This window comes from Anabrus simplex, chromosome 2, assembly GCF_040414725.1.
Source record: "Anabrus simplex isolate iqAnaSimp1 chromosome 2, ASM4041472v1, whole genome shotgun sequence".
NCBI lineage: Eukaryota > Metazoa > Arthropoda > Insecta > Orthoptera > Tettigoniidae > Anabrus > Anabrus simplex.
Window position 1 is genome coordinate 1,059,203,002 of NC_090266.1, and position 17,634 is coordinate 1,059,220,635.

The 17,634-nt window shown below is 40.2% G+C and overlaps 1 protein-coding gene across 1 annotated transcript in view; it reads left to right on the forward strand.

Annotated features, from left to right (window-relative positions):
- LOC136864690 (alanine aminotransferase 1) overlaps positions 1-17,634 on the forward strand; it is a 129,146-nt gene that overhangs the window by 28,800 nt on the left and 82,712 nt on the right. Inside the window, exon 4 of the mRNA XM_067142003.2 lies at positions 1,590-1,720. Coding sequence (XP_066998104.1) covers positions 1,590-1,720 — 131 coding nt within the window. The remainder of the gene's footprint in view (positions 1-1,589; positions 1,721-17,634) is intronic.

Sequence of the window (17,634 nt, forward strand, 5' to 3'; positions counted from 1 at the left end):
TGCTCACCATGATGGTTAGAGTCCATATTTACTTTCTTTGCAATCCAAGATCTATTATTATTATTATCATCGGTTGTTTACACATCACAACAGATGTTATAGTTAGAATAGATTATCAGTCAGATTTCACGTATGCACTTAGTATGTTGGGCTACTGAATGTCATGCCCCAATCAGTAATTGAAATATAATTCAAAATTGCTAATTCATAAATTGAATCAAAGTATTGTTTAAGAGTTACAGATGGTTCATCTCTTCCTTGGGTGATGTAAGAGATTTCTTTTATAGATTATGGATATGAATTATTGTCCTTTTGTGGGCTACATAGAACAGTTAGTTAAATGCTTAACTCCTGTGCTTGTTGGCTCTGATCCTGGCAGGGTTGCCATAAATAATGCTTAAATGTGAGACCCCCGTCATTGGTCGAATTTTCTTGTTGGCTACATTAAAGAGCCAACTCTGCAGTCTAAGGGTAGTGAACCTGTCTCTTACCCGGAGGCCCAAGTTTGATTCTCGGCTAGGTTAGGAAATTTTACCTGGGTCAGAGGGCTAGTTCGAGGTACCTCAGCCTATGTGAGATCAATTGAGGAGCTATCTGATGGTGACATAGCAGTCCCGGTCTAGAAAGCCAAAAATAATGGCAGAGAGGATTCGTCATGCTTACCACTCATCATCTGATAATCTGCAGACCTTCAGGCTGTAGCGCTACAGGGTTTGTTTCTACATTAAAGATTGTATAGTTCAAGGGATATTAATTGCATATGATGATGCTGCTGATCTAAGTATTTTCTTATACACTTGCTTTACCATTCTTTCTTCTGACTACCAAGTGAGTTGGCCGTGCGGTTAGGGGTGCGCAGCTGTGAGCTTGCATTCAGGAGATAGTGGGTTCGAACCCCACTGTCAGTAGTCTTGAAGATGGTTTTCTGTGGTTTCCCATTTTCACACCAGGCACGGCCACTTCTTCCCACTCCTAGCTCTTTCCTATACCATCGTCACTGTAAAACCTATCTGTGTCGGTGCGACGTAAAGCCAAATGTAAAAATATAAATATATTTCTGTCTCAAAAAATAATAGGAAAGTAACTTATATCTGACTGTGATAATCATATGACAATTAACCTGTACATTATGAGGAAGTTACCAGCTGTTGGCAGAACTACAACTTGAAAAGAAACATATGTCACCAAGAGATCAGGTCTTCATACGTTTGTAGTAACTTGTTCCAATAACAGTCAACAAGAGGGGAAAATAATTATGATTGTATTTATTATTTTAATTAGCTTCTTGTAATAATTATTGTCCCTATCCTAACATTTCCTATTACAGAAATAGTCATTTTCAAGTTCCCAACTTTAGGTTTATCTATGTCAAAAATTATTAAAATTTGTACTAAGTTATTTATGTTGGCTTAAATTGTGTATATTGGAACAAGGAGTATGCTATAAAAATGTTTCACATGAAATTACAACCATCCTGTATGTATATAAATATGTATTGCTTCCACTCCTCACTAATTGAACTATTACAACTTCGGACTACTTTATCAATAGTCCTGTTCTTGATATTCTGTTGTTTTCAATTCTTTCAGGGGCGTACACCGATTCCCCAGGTATAGAAATTATCCGCAGACATGTAGCAGCATACATTGAAGAAAGAGACGGTATTCCTTGTAATTATGAAGACATCATCCTTTCAGCAGGAGCATCGGAGGGCATAAAAGTAAGATCTCTCCTCTTCAGCCTAATGTTCAGTCAGTAAGCAAATGTAAAGCGCAAGAAACTGTAGTGAATTTACTGGTCATGTATTTATTTCTTTGGTACATTTTGGAGAAACATAGATATTTGTCTTCTTCTTCTTCTTCTTCTTCAATGAATCTGTCTTGAGACTAGTATCAACTGGACATCCTCCATGATTCTCTGTCCTGAGCATCTGGTTTCATTTGTTCATAACTTCTCCCTTGTTTGACATATGTTAACATTCCAAACCTTCTTCTTCGTCTTCCTTTTCTTCCATTTATTTTTCCCTCCATCACCCTCTGTTGAAGACATTTTTTTACGTAGTATGTGACCCAACCAGGATATTTTCCTCTTCCTTATTGTTTTCATCAGGTGTCTCTTCTCTCCTACTTTTCTTAGTACTTCATCATTTCTCACTATATCTGTCCACTTCACTTATCCCATTCTTCTCCACAACCATATTTCAAAACTTTCCAAATACTTAGTTTCTTTCTTTCTTAAAGTTCATGTTTCAGTTCCATATTACACCACACTCCACACAAAATATTTCCTGAACCTCTTTCTTAAATCAATAGGGATTGCCTTAGCTGTCAAAAGCCCTCTCACCTTTCTGAAAGCTTCTTTTCCCACAGATATTCTGCTTCTTACTTTTCCTGTACAGCTTCCGTTCCATGTTAACAAACTTCCCAAATATCTGAATGGCTTTACTTGTTCAGATTTCTTTCCCTCTAGTATTATATTAACAGCAGTCTCCTCCTTTCCTATTCTCATCATGTTAGTCTTCCCAATTTTGCTCCTTATTCTGAACTCTTTGCCCACTCTCTCTAAAAATGTTAGAACAATTCAAAAATCATGTCTTTTCAGAACGTCCATTATTTTGATATTTATTTGTATGGACAGCATCTTACAAACTCAGTCATCACCATGTTATTGTCCTGTGGTACATTTTGGTAAGTGTGATACAAGAAAGTATTGTAAAAGAAAATATGCAAATAGTAGAAGCAATCTATTTTAAACAGTGTTGTATCAAGATACAAGTGGGCAAAATAAAGTGATTCCAAATTGGAACTGTGCTGAGACAGGAAACTGCACTGCTACCCTGATTATACGGGCTGTGTAAGCAGCAAATAAAGGTATTGAAATAAATCATCATCTTGCTGGCTGATAATATTGGCGATTTGAGAAAGGGCTGAGAATGAAGTGCAAGAACATCTTGATGCAGTAAATGGGAAGATTGAACAATGGAGAATGAAAATCAATGAAGAGAAAAGCAGGACAGAGGCAGTAACAAGGTGGAAAGTGAGAAGGATAAGTAGCAATGAAACTGGTTACAGAACATAGCTGAAACATTGTTCTTCTACAGTACACTTAAAGTTGCAGTATCAAATTTCAGTACAGTGGCAGTATTTTTAAAATTAGCAAAATAAACATCTGCAATCATTAGTCACCTAGCTTATAAACAGATAATTACATATCTCATCCAAGAATAACAGAAGATTCTTTAGCATCTTTTATTCTGAACCAGTGCAATCCACCACCTGACAAATTATCAGTAATTGTAAAGATTTCCTTGTGTACACCACTTTGTATCAATCTATAGATTGGAGTGTACTTCCTAAATCTGTAGTAAGGCATGGCTCACAGCAGAATGAGCAAGCTGCAATTTGCACAGTGCCTCTGCACACGTGCACCGCCTCTGAAAACGGACGTAGTCTCTAGTGAGAGTGGGCGTACAGCATCCGCATTCCATGTAATATTATGAGTGTGGACCGGACATGGTTAAAGATATGGGACAGCGCGGGAGCGCCATATCAGTACGCTTCTGACACATTAAAGAACCCATCTTCACAAGAAAATTGCATTACTCTGTTTCTCTGTCTGTGAAAGCCAAGGAAATGAATTTGATGTCGTCTGTTGTTCATCCGAGCTGAGTTTCCACTGGTTCTCATTTTTAGTTCTTTTGCCCAATCTCTGATGACTTTATCCAGGACAAGGTTGAAAAGGAGTGGTGACAGTCCATTGCATTGTCGGACGTTGATCTTAATCTCAAAAGAATCTGATATTTCACCCATGAATTTCACTTTTGATTTTGTGTCTGTGAGTGTTTGCTTGATGAGGCTTAATATCTTTGGGTCTAAGTTCCTGTTCTTCTGTGATGTTAAACAGTGACTGTCAGTCGATCAAGTCGTACACCTTCTTGAAGTCTATAAACTGCAAATGATTGGACATTTTGGAGTTTCCTTATATTTCAGTGTCTTTTTCAATTTGAAGACTGGCCTTCTGATCCCAACTTGGCAGGTTCGATCCTGGCTCAATCCGTTGGTATTTGAAGGTGCTCAGATACATCAGCCTCATCAGTAGATTTACTGGCACATAAAATAACTCCTATGGGACTATAAATTCCTGCACCTCAGCATCTATGAAAACCGTAAAAGTAGTTCTTGTGACGTAAAGCCAGTAACATCATCATCATTATTATTATTATTATTATTGTTACCGTGTTTTTGTGGTAGTTATGCATGAAAGAAGGTGCTGGGTGGTGAATAGGTCTCAAGCTACTAAAGTGAAATTAATTTTAAAATTTAACAAGGTTATATTTTCTTTTCAAAATTGGGTAACAACAAATAGAACAGGTACTTAGTAGCCGAAACACGATTGAAAAATACATTTACATAGGTACCCCATTTGGGGCTTCAAAAGTCAGAAACATAATTCTTGAGCAATGAGCCCAACCTTACAATGAACACCATACAGCAAAGGGGCCGAAAACCCCCAAACATGCCAGAAACATTTGCTTCCAATTACACCCAAAAGCCTCCTTGAGGCAGAAACACAATTTTCAAGAAAGGGCAACTTCCCCCTAAAATACAAGCCTATCATAGGCCACTCCGAACTCCACCTTTAAGCTGTCCTCAAAGGACATATCCACAGGGGTAAAATACCCAACCTACTGAGGTCTGTAAAATGACAAGAAGGTTAATACATGACCTCTAAAATACAATTTGAGAGGAGGCGAACTTGCACTCCTAATACACTTTGCTTAAGACCTACTTGGCACTAGGCCGTTAATACAAGGGCTAATCCCATACTACAGAGGTGACTTAATAAGAGAACAATTTGTTTTACATTAACGAAGAATAGGTTGAGAAAAATAAGTTCACCTCAAGACGATGTGAGTGGGAGCTCGAGAGGGTTAAGCACTCTCTATCCCGATATGCAGCTTAAAAGAGAATAGAAGAAAAGATCGTTACATTTTAGGAAAAGGTTACATGGAGGAACGCTTCGCACCCGCCCCGAGAGTTAAACTGCTGAGCTAGCAAAGAAAGAATTTATTAATCGGCCATTACCTTATTGCTGACCGCCGCCGAGGAAAGAGGCGCTTCCCGCCTCCTGCTATGAACTTTATACACTGAAAGATGGAACAGAAGTGGCCCGGAGACCCTAAAATCAGCAGTTTATATCCTCTCGCGGAAGGTTCTAGGCGTTAGGGGAATAAAAACACCCTCCCACAAACTTTTTATTGGCTAGGGTATAGAAACATATTCAAGTTGGGGGAAGATACCTATGATTGGTCAGAAATTAATACCAGAAATTCGGGATTGGTCAAATGCAAAACAAGGGGAAAGAGAGGGGTATACAGCCAACTTAAACAATAACAGAAAGAAATTTAACAAAGAACAAACTTTTGAAATAAAAATTTCTCCAACAAAATAGTTCTTTGACTCCGCACTAGGTTGCACTATTGTTGATCTTCAGTAGTGTCCTCTAGAAGAGAAAGTTCACACTTCTTACTTCAAGTGAAACAAAACCACATAAAAAATGACACAGTTCAAAAACTCAAAATTTTCCACGTGGTGACATCTTCTGAGAAAGTAGAGAATTAATAGCGTAGATAAAGTTCAGACTTCCTCCAGCAGAGGAGTTTCAACTGGCGCACATTTTAAATTAGCGGAGTGGAGGTGTACCGCCCGGTACAGACCTCCCCCCCCAAAAGTTCCTCCCGGGGTGACACATGAAATTGTTTGAAAACAAGGTCCAAGTTTTGATGTAGATATGGAGATTAATTGCCAAAAAAAAAAAAATATTTATAAGGTTTTCTTAATTTGGTTTGATTTAGTTTCAAAATTTTGTTGTTGCAGATGAAGAATAGTTTTTAAGTTTGTAGAAGTAGAATTCTGAGGATAAACTTTTAATACTTAAAAGTGATGAAAAATTTTGCAATGTCCACCAAATATTGCTGTTGAAGTCCCATGAAACGGTATTAAGGTTGAACAGGAATGTCTATGTAGTTGATGTAGGCTAAGTTGGATGGCCAGACCGGCCGTTACAGCTTGCGTCCAAAGAAAGCCGCTCGGACCCCTCAAGTACCCTGAGATACCGCTCGCCCGCACTATGAGGGGAGCAGAGGTGTTGAAGCACGCCGCGCCCGCGGTGAACATATACAGGCTGCGGGCAAGTAGCAGGTCGTGCGCCGCACATCAGCCTTGGCCGGGAGGAGAGCTCCGGCTCGCCGTGCACATGTCGTCCTCGCTGGGGCCGAGGGGGCCCGTCCTCGAACCCAGCCGCGGCACAGTGCCGCGCGGCTGCGGGGGCACTGAAACATAAAGCTAGGCGGCAGAATTGTGTTGGACCATCATGTTTCTTTTGAGGGCACAGGCATGTAGGGAGATTGAGGGGCCAGCGGCGTGCAGATATCCATGGCATTTCATCAAAGCCAGCCACTGTGTGTAGTGGAGCAGGAGACGGGAGCGTGGTAATGGCCGTGACAAGGACAGGATGGCAGTTTAACAATCGGGGGAGGTTTACAAGAAATGCTTACGTATAAAATAAAATAGAAGGAGCAGAATGCCTTAAGAGTGGAACTCAAAAAAAATATAACCATCATATTCCTATCAAATTATATGAAGCAAGTTGAAACAAAATTTACACCGGTTTCACCTGGGACAGGTGAACCCTAAATATCCTCTCGGTGGCTGGATTGCTTACTAACAATGTAACCGGCGTAAGAAAATCGAGAATGATGCATGGCCCATGAAATCTGGGGGCAAGCTTGCCCGCGGGAACAAAATTCTTGACCATAACCTGGTCACCTACCTTCAAAGTGGTGGGTCTCCGTCCACGATCATACTTTTCCCTAACCTTTTCATGAGACACTTTAAGATTGGCTTTAGCCTTCTTCCAAAGATCTTTAATATTATCCGGATCTATTGTCTCGGGTAGAATGTCACTCAGAGACCAAAGGTTAGAGAGCGGCGTGTTGGGAACAAACTTGAACATCAAAGAAGCTGGAGTAAACTTGTGAGATTCATGAACCGCCGAATTCAAAGCAAAAGCTATCCAATGCAGGGACGTGTCCCACCTGGAAGGATCTTCATGATGATAGGCAATAAGTGCGGACCTGAGATTCCGGTTAACCCGTTCAGCCAGAGATGGTTGAGGGTAATAAGCCGAAGTAGTTACATGAGAGATGGACAAGTCAAAACAGAATTTACGAAATAAATTAGATGTAAAAGCCTTAGCATTATCCGATACAATATATTGACATGGGCCAAAAGAAGCAAAAATAGAATTTAAGCAAGTAATGGTAGACTGAGCGGTAGCCAGCTTAGTCGGAAATAACCAGGAAAATCTAGTAAAACCATCTACACACACAAAGATGAACTTGTTGGCATTACCCTTTGACTGGGGGAAGGGTCCTACATAATCAATATACAGGCGTTCCATGGGGCGCGACGCTTGCTGAGAAGACAAGAGGCCTACCTTGGTGGACATGGTCGGTTTACTAAGCAAACAGGATTTACAAGCCTTTACTAGTTCACGGATTTCACCGTCCATACCTTTCCAGATGAACATATCACGAATCTTTTCACGAGTTTTAAAGATACCAAGATGCCCTCCTAATGGGGTCTCATGATAATACTTGAAGATCATAGGTACAAGAACCGCTGGAACAACAACTTTCATCATCTTATCATGCCTCGAAGGGCAACATAGAACCCCATTCCTCAGAACATAAGGGACAACCTGTTCCCCAGAAGAAAGGGTTTCCATTATCGGAGCCAGCGTCGGATCTTCGCGTTGGTATTTCTCGATATCCCTAAAAAGCATGGGAGCATCTGTTAGGATGGCATTAACCTCAGATAGTATGGACTCGGAAGGTGATGAACTGTCGACCGGTTCGTGGGTCTCGATGTCGTTAGAAAACATACGGCTGAGTCCATCAGCAACAACATTTTCGATACCTCTGATATGTCTAACATCAAATTGGAAGGCAGAAATACGGATGGCCCAACGGGCTATACGACCAGTACGACGCGGTCTACCTAAGACCCAGCTTAAGGCTTGATTATCTGTCTCTAGGTCGAATTTGACGTGTTCCAGATAGAGACGGAACTTTTCTAAGGCGAATAAGACTGCCAAACCTTCAAGCTCATATATGGAGTACTTTGCTTCTTGAGCCGAGAGAGTCCTAGATGCATAGGCGATGGGGCGCCTACCTAGTTCAGTCTCTTGGAGAAGGACTGCAGCTACCGCCGACGACGACGCATCGGTTTGGACGATGAATTTCTTCGAGAAATCAGGCATAGCAAGTACAGGGGCATTACAGAGAGCTAATTTAAGGTCTTCAAAAGCGGCTTGTTGAGAAGGTCCCCACTCGAATTTGATGCCTTTCCTACGAAGAAGGTTTAAGGGCGCCGCTCTATTAGCGAAGTTAGGAATAAACTTCCTGAAGAAATTCACCATACCAATGAACCTGGCGATACCTTTAATGTCCTTGGGAGGTTTAAAATCACGGATGGCCTGTGTTCTAGAATGATCGACTGCTACGCCATCAGGTGACACAATATGCCCTAGGAATGACATAGAGGGCTTAGCAAAAGCGACCTTGGACAACTTGACAGTTAACCCCGCCTTACGAAGGCGATTCAGGACTTCTCGCAGATGACCTAGATGTTCTTCAAAGGTCTCCGAAAACACGACGACATCATCCAAGTAGTGATATAAGTATTCAAATTTGATTTCGGAGAAGACCCTATCTAGTAGCCTAGTGAGTACAGCTGCTCCCGTGGGGAGCCCGAAAGGTACGCGGTTGTATTCATATAAATTCCAGTCCGTGGCAAACGCTGTAAGGTGTTTAGACTCTTCGGCAAGGGGAATTTGATTATAGGCCTGATTCAAGTCCAAGATGGTGAAGAACTTGGCCTTACGAAACCATGAAAAACAAGAATGAAGGTCAGGAAGGGGCACAGATTGCAACACCACCTTCCGATTGAGAGCCCTGTAATCAATGACAGGCCTGAAGCCTCCTTGGGGTTTCGGGACTAGAAAAATAGGCGATGAATACGCCGACTTAGAGGGCCTAATAATACCATCCTTCAACATCTGATCGATAATTTCTTTCAGAGCCTTCATTTTAGGTGGAGATAGCCTATAAGGTGGAAAACGGACAGGAATCGAATCCGTGACCTCAATTTTGTATTCAATAAGGTCAGTAACACCAAGAGTATCAGAGAACACCTCGGGAAACGACTGACACAGTTTGCGAATACTATCAGCCTGCTCCTCAGGTAGATGTCTAAGGTCTAACAACATCTCATCCTGGGTAGGCGAAATAGAAGAACATGACACAGAATTACACTTTAATAGTGGGATTTTACAATTAGAAGCAAATTTGAATGTGCACGACCTAGACTGGAGATCGAGCACAAGACCAGTGTGAGAAATAAAGTCAGCTCCCAATATAATGGGGCAAGACAATTGCTTGGCCACAAACAATTTAACTTTCCATGTAAACTTAAAAATACGAATTTTGACCAGTAAGGAACCTAGAATTTCTAATGGAGATGAATTAGCCGATATGTATTGAACAGGAGAAGAGACATAGTCAGGAAGTTTACAAACCGTTTTCAATTTAGAATACCATTCAGCCGAAATAATCGAACAAACACTTCCTGAATCTAAGAGAGCTGTTATAGGCTCGTTATTTAGCTCAATCTTAAGAAAAGGAACAGGTGCGGGGGAATCCGCCGCAATCCTAAGACACTCTTTGGGACCTTCAAAAGATGAATTTGAAAATTGCTCGTTCCCTGAAGTTACAACCTGTTTACCCGGGGCTGAGTCTCGGGAAGGTGGATTATACGACTCAGCCGAAGGCACTAGTCACTTTTTATTATTGGCATAGGTGGAATTTGCACCAGAAGTTGAGCAGGAGGGGGTGCTATTTGAGTTTGGGCAATTCTTGGCGATATGTGAGAAGGCCCCACACTTAAAACAGCCTTGTGATGACCCGGCTCCTTTCCTTGTCCCACTTGACTTGATCAGTGGACACTTGTTGCGCAGATGGTCAGGCGACCCGCAAGCGTAACATTTACGGGGATTGACTGGTCGGCGAGGTGGAGGCCGAGTGTTACTAAAGGAAGGCGGGGGTTCTTTCGCGACACGCAAGGAATCGGCGTATCTAACTCCTTCCGCTGAGACGGCCAATGCTTCAAGTTCAGAGAAACTTTGCGGGCACGCCGCGAAACACAAATATGACCTATAGGGAGGTGAAATTCCCTCTACAATAGCCTGTACAATCTGATCTTCAGGAAAATGAAGGGCAAACACCCTAGTATAAAACTTAATGTCCTGTATGAAATCAGCCAAGTTTTCATCCAAGCGCTGTACACGATAATAGTACTTCTGAATAAGGGAGGACCTGGCCCTAGCCGGGATGAAATTAGCTAGCAAATGGGCATGGAAATCCTCAATAGATGATTGCTCGGCAATGGCTCTTACGATTTTATCTGAGAGAATACCAATAGCATACGGATAGATAATTTGCAAAATTTGACATGGAGAAAGAGAAAACACAAGGGCATGATCCTGAAATTCAACTAGAAATCTTAAAAATGAAATTACATCACTGGTGGTATTAACGGAAAACTTAGAGGTACCTCTGAGCAACATTGCCAATGGATGAGGCAAGCTGCTAAACCCGGGTGACATAATAGGTAAAGTTTTCAATGGCAAGGAAGTTAATTCAGAACGGATGTTACTCAATGATGCACGACGTTCAGATTCGTTATCCAATGGGGCAGGGATAGTTTGAGCAGCAACGGTTATCCTATTAACTTCTCCCTTGGGAGGCGCTTCCTCACTACCTGCATTCACTATGGTGGGTTGATCAGATTTGGGAGGAACTTCCCCAGTTAACAATTGAGTGACCTTACTAGATAATTCGGAAATATTTTCCAGGAGCGTACTAGCTTCCTTCCTCTGAACGTCATTCAGTTTTAGAGACAACAGATCGTTAACCCTATTCGAAAAATGATATAGCCTGCCTTGCACACGCTTAATTTGATTAGGAGACGGATCATTAACATCAAAAAAACTAACTACAGAAGCTAGCCCAGTAATATTCTCGACGATCGTGGAAAGAGAGTCATCAATTTCTTTCTCTCCCAAATTGGGGATGGAAATGGGCAAATCAAGGGACTCTCTAAGCTTGTTAGTGTCTACTGCAACCGTGCCTCCAGATTGCACATTTCTGATAGTTAATTCATAGATCAACTCCTCTTTGCGCAAATAATTAAGATGGAGAACATCGCGAGGGCCGGGCATGATGACAGAACAATTTTGAAAAAGTCAAAAAAATTCCAGCAACTGAGAAAATGGTTAGAGTTCGGATCAAAACAATGTGTAGCCGTCAAAAGGGGCTAAATTGAGACCCATTCAACCACGCTCTGCTACCACTTGTTACCGTGTTTTTGTGGTAGTTATGCGTGAAAGAAGGTGCTGGGTGGTGAATAGGTCTCAAGCTACTAAAGTGAAATTAATTTTAAAATTTAACAAGGTTATATTTTCTTTTCAAAATTGGGTAACAACAAATAGAACAGGTACTTAGTAGCCGAAACACGATTGAAAAATACATTTACATAGGTACCCCATTTGGGGCTTCAAAAGTCAGAAACATAATTCTTGAGCAATGAGCCCAACCTTACAATGAACACCATACAACAAAGGGGCCGAAAACCCCCAAACATGCCAGAAACATTTGCTTCCAATTACACCCAAAAGCCTCCTTGAGGCAGAAACACAATTTTCAAGAAAGGGCAACTTCCCCCTAAAATACAAGCCTATCATAGGCCACTCCGAACTCCACCTTTAAGCTGTCCTCAAAGGACATATCCACAGGGGTAAAATACCCAACCTACTGAGGTCTGTAAAATGACAAGAAGGTTAATACATGACCTCTAAAATACAATTTGAGAGGAGGCGAACTTGCACTCCTAATACACTTTGCTTAAGACCTACTTGGCACTAGGCCGTTAATACAAGGGCTAATCCCATACTACAGAGGTGACTTAATAAGAGAACAATTTGTTTTACATTAACGAAGAATAGGTTGAGAAAAATAAGTTCACCTCAAGACGATGTGAGTGGGAGCTCGAGAGGGTTAAGCACTCTCTATCCCGATATGCAGCTTAAAAGAGAATAGAAGAAAAGATCGTTACATTTTAGGAAAAGGTTACATGGAGGAACGCTTCGCACCCGCCCCGAGAGTTAAACTGCTGAGCTAGCAAAGAAAGAATTTATTAATCGGCCATTACCTTATTGCTGACCGCCGCCGAGGAAAGAGGCGCTTCCCGCCTCCTGCTATGAACTTTATACACTGAAAGATGGAACAGAAGTGGCCCGGAGACCCTAAAATCAGCAGTTTATATCCTCTCGCGGAAGGTTCTAGGCGTTAGGGGAATAAAAACACCCTCCCACAAACTTTTTATTGGCTAGGGTATAGAAACATATTCAAGTTGGGGGAAGATACCTATGATTGGTCAGAAATTAATACCAGAAATTCGGGATTGGTCAAATGCAAAACAAGGGGAAAGAGAGGGGTATACAGCCAACTTAAACAATAACAGAAAGAAATTTAACAAAGAACAAACTTTTGAAATAAAAATTTCTCCAACAAAATAGTTCTTTGACTCCGCACTAGGTTGCACTATTGTTGATCTTCAGTAGTGTCCTCTAGAAGAGAAAGTTCACACTTCTTACTTCAAGTGAAACAAAACCACATAAAAAATGACACAGTTCAAAAACTCAAAATTTTCCACGTGGTGACATCTTCTGAGAAAGTAGAGAATTAATAGCGTAGATAAAGTTCAGACTTCCTCCAGCAGAGGAGTTTCAACTGGCGCACATTTTAAATTAGCGGAGTGGAGGTGTACCGCCCGGTACAATTATTATTATTATTATTATTATTATTATTATTATTATTATTATTATTATTATTATTATTATTATTATTATTATTATTATTATTCCCAAAATCTCTTCCTGAATTTCCTGTGCCGTTTCTTCTGTTTCTTTGACAGTTTTTTACAAGTTCTTTTTTTTCTCTCTATAAATTTGTGCTTTGTTACTAATGTTCTAGAGCCAGTGACCTGGATGTTAGGCCCCTTTAAACTCGAAGTAATTAATGTTCTAAAGGCTCTGTGTTCCTTTATCATGTCTTATGTGATGTTCATTTCTTGTACTGCTTGTGTTTTCTTCTAGTCTATTTATCTTGGAATTCTGTGGGTGTGTTTTGTTAAATAATCCTTTGGTGAGTCTATTGTTGTCCATTATGTAGATCGATCAGTCAGTCACCACTGATCTGCATTTAGGGCAGTCGCCCAGGTGGCAGATTTCCTATCTATTGTTTACCTCAATTTTTCTTAAATAATTGCTAAAAATTTGGAAATTTATTGAACATTTCACTTGGTAAATTATTCCAATCCCTAACTCCCCTTCCTATAAATGAATATTTGCCCCGATTTGTCCTCTTGAATTCCAAGTTTATCTTCATATTGTGATCTTTTCTACTTTTAGAAACACCACTCAAAATTATTTGTTTACTGTCATTCCACGATATCTCTCCACTGACAGCTTGGAACATACCACTTACTCAAGCAGCTTATCTCCTTTCTCCCGAGTCTTCCCAGCCTAAACTTTGCAGCATTTTCGTACACTACTCTTTTGTCGGAAATCACCCAGGACAAATCGAGCTGCTTTACTATGGATTTTTTTCCAGTTCTTGAATCAAGTAACCCTGGAACCGTACTCTAGTTGTGATCTTACCAGAGACTTATATGCCCTTTCCTTTACATCTTTACTACAACCCCTAAATACGCTCATAACTATGTGTAGAGATCTGTACCCTTTATTTACAATCCTGTTTGTGATTACCCCAGTGAAGTCCGACTCCATGGCTAAATGGTTAGCGTGCTGGCCTTTGGTCACAGGGGTCCTGGGTTCGATTCCCGGCAGGGTCGGGAATTTTAACCATCATTGGTTAATTTCCCTTGCACGGGGGCTGGGTGTGTGTGTTGTCATCATTTCATCCTCATCACGATGCGCAGGTCGCCTGCGGGAGTCATATAAAAAAGACCTGCACCTGACGAGCCGAACCCGTCCTGGGATCTCCCGGCACTAAAAGCCATACGCCATTTCATTTCATTTTACCCCAGTGAAGATCTTTTCACATAACACCTAGGTATGTATAGTGATCCCCCATAAGTAGAGATGTTATAAAGTGGGTTTTTAAAAAAATTTGTTTATTTAAAAATTAAAAGGTGATGTTTTGTGTTTTTATTTTTTTTTCTCAGAAAAATGTTAAAATTTGGTATGCGACGAGGTTTGTACAATAAGCGCATATACAATTAATAAAACATAAAGCAAAAAACAAGATAGCAGTAAACCATTAAATGTGCCTATGGATGAATGAGAAAACACTTATAAGGAAGTCACATTTTTATTTTACATTCACCTCCATGCAGCATCTCAAAACACATTTTAAATGAATACACGTTACTTTTTACAGTTTTATCTGAATACTTCAGTGAAATCATTGAGAATAGAATGTCAGTGTCTCATTATTTGCAGCTGTCAATTGTCGCCTCCTGTCAGTAACTATGAGACCATAGTTTGAAAACAATCTTCCAGAATCCACATTTGAACATGAATAATGTACCACACACATTTTAATGTAGCAGTTGTATAGTCTGAGTGCAAGTCTTAATCCCATGAGGATTTATGGAACATTCACATCCACATTATCTTCTTGATTGCAGTCAGGTAAATGCTGCAAGCCTCTGAAAGCTATTTGAGACTCCATTATTTTAAGAAATGGTTTATTCTTTTTAAACTGTATCAGTTCTCTAGGAGATACTTGGTTAGGTGCATGCTGAGGATTAAACAATGACCCGATGGCTTCTACAGTCTTCCTGGCTGGATCCGTAGTCCTTAAAGTCCTGATTTTTACTAGAGCTGACTGGACAACACACATAAGCTTGGACTTAACCATTATTTTCATCTGATCCAAGTTCTGGAGGATCATCTGCTTGAATACTCCACCATCGCCTAATAGCTTGAGCTTTACCTAAAGGTCATCAAGGCTTCCCATTGAGTACATGAATTCTTGGGTATATAGATCCCTCCAGAAAATTAAAGAAGTCCATAAGAGAGGCACGAACAACAGAAACATATATTGCTTGTAATTTTATCATTTCTGTTGTTGAAAGTCGATGTTTTTGGAAAAATTTGACTGCAGAATTTGAATTTTCCATTGTTTTGAAAAATGCTGCCGAATATTCCACATTGCAGCCTTAAACCAGGAATTCCATCTTGTACTCACAGGGATTGGGAAAGCTAGAATTTCATCCTCTTGTTCTGTGTATTCACATTTCTCTCTTGTTTGCATAGTTGAAAAAGCATTCTTTGTCTTTACTATAGGCATGTTCAATTCATTCACCTCATTTTCAAATATGTAGCTGACAAGGTTGACTTTATGAGCCCAGCACATGACATGACCTACTTCTTCAATCAGTCATTAAAGAGTAGTTACACATTTTGTCATGTAACGTGCAGAGTCCGTAACTACTACCACTGCACACTCCAGTTCAGTTTCGTAGGAATTCAAAGTGTCTAACATAGCATTGGTGCAATTTTGTGCTATTGGCAGAATCTAGAACAACAGAGGCAGCCAAATGGGTGTTCATTTCAGTTGATGGTACTGATGAAGTAGGATGTTAAAAACACACCTACCATTCTTGTCAGTTGTTTCATCACATAACAGAAACACGTCTATTTTTTAGCTCAATTTTTTTCCCTCCTTTCATGGATCATGAGGATGTATTTCTGATGGATCTGATTTGCTGAGGAAAATCTCCATTTCCACGAACGTACTTATTACACCAAGTACGGATAGCAGGATTTTCTAGTTTCTCTGCTGGTATGTTCGCTTTCACAAACGCAGTAGTAGTGTCCAAAATAAACTCTTCTTTTGAATCCTTCACGTGACTAGTATTTGATAATGTTTCTTTCATTGTGGCCACTCTAGGAACACTAACTTCAAAACAGAAATATTCTTGGCATTTTGAATGCTTCTCTGATTTACAGTGTTTGTCTAAGGCATCTTTCTGGTGTTAATCTAACAGTCGTTCACAATATTTGAACATAAGAATGCCGCAAGTAATTATAAATCCTTCATTCTTATATTCTTTAAGTCTGTCCGTGGCAGAAATGGCTACCTTTGGCACTTTTAAACCCAATTTTGTGATGCCCAGTAACAAACACTGTTATCACGTGGTAGATTGTAGTCACGTGCCGGTATAAATTTGTAACCGCACGCAAAATTTATTTCTGAATTCCGACTGGAGTGGGACATTGATGATGATGACTAACCTCTAAATATGATTTTTCATGTTATCGCTTATTACAAAAACTAACCCTCTACCCATAAGGAACTTTCACCCCATCAACACAGCAATTAAAACTGAGAGGACTTTTCCTATTAGTGAAACTCGCAACCTGACTCTTAACCCCGTTTATCATCATACTATTGCCTGCTCTCCGTCTCGCAAAATTGTTGAGTTCTTTTTTGCAATTGCTCACAATCTTGTAACTTATTTATAGCTCTATACTGTATAACATCATCCACAAAAAGCCTTATCTCTGATTCCAGTTCTTTACTCATATCATTTATATATATACAGTTTATAAGAAAGCATGAAGGTCCAATAATACTGCCTTGAGGAATTCCCCTGTTAATGGTTACAGGATCAGATAAAAGCTTCACCTACTCTAATTCTCTAAGTTCTGTTTTTTAGAAATACAGCCACCCACTCAGTCATTCTTTTGTCTAGTCCGATTGCAATAATTTTTGACGATAGTCTCCCATGATCTACCCTATCAAATGCCTTAGATAAGTCAGTTGGGATACAGTCCATTTGACTTTCTGAATCTAAGATATATGCTATATCTTGATGAAATCCTACAGTTGAGTTTCAGTGGAATTACCTTCCCTAAACCCGAACTGCCTGCTGTCAAACCAATTTTTAATTTTGCAAACATGTCTAATGTAATCAGAAAGAATGCTTTCCCAAAACTTTCATGCAGTACGTGTCAAACTGACTGGCCTGTAATTTGCGGCTGTATGTTTATAGCCCTTTCCTTTATACACAGGGGCTACTATAGCAACTCTCCGTTCATTTGGTATAGCTCCTTCATGCAAACGGTTAACAAATAAGTACTTCAAATATGGTACTATATCCCAACCCGTTGTCTTTAGTATATCCCCAGAAATCTTATCCATTCCAGATGTCCATAGAATTTCAAGCATCTGTTACACAAAATATTAGTGAAACTGACTGTTAGACTTTAGAGGTCTGCAGTTCTCTTCTTGATCCAGATTCCATTTTCACATGTCAGGTTTTATATTTATGCTGTACTGACAGAGGTTTTCTGTTATGATATCTGGAGGAAGGGATCAATTTTCCAGCTAACTCATTCTTGGTTGCCAGCGTTTTGCCCCTGTGTGCCAATTTGGGATCATCAGTTGGTAACTAGCACACCTACCAAGACGCATGGCTGGTG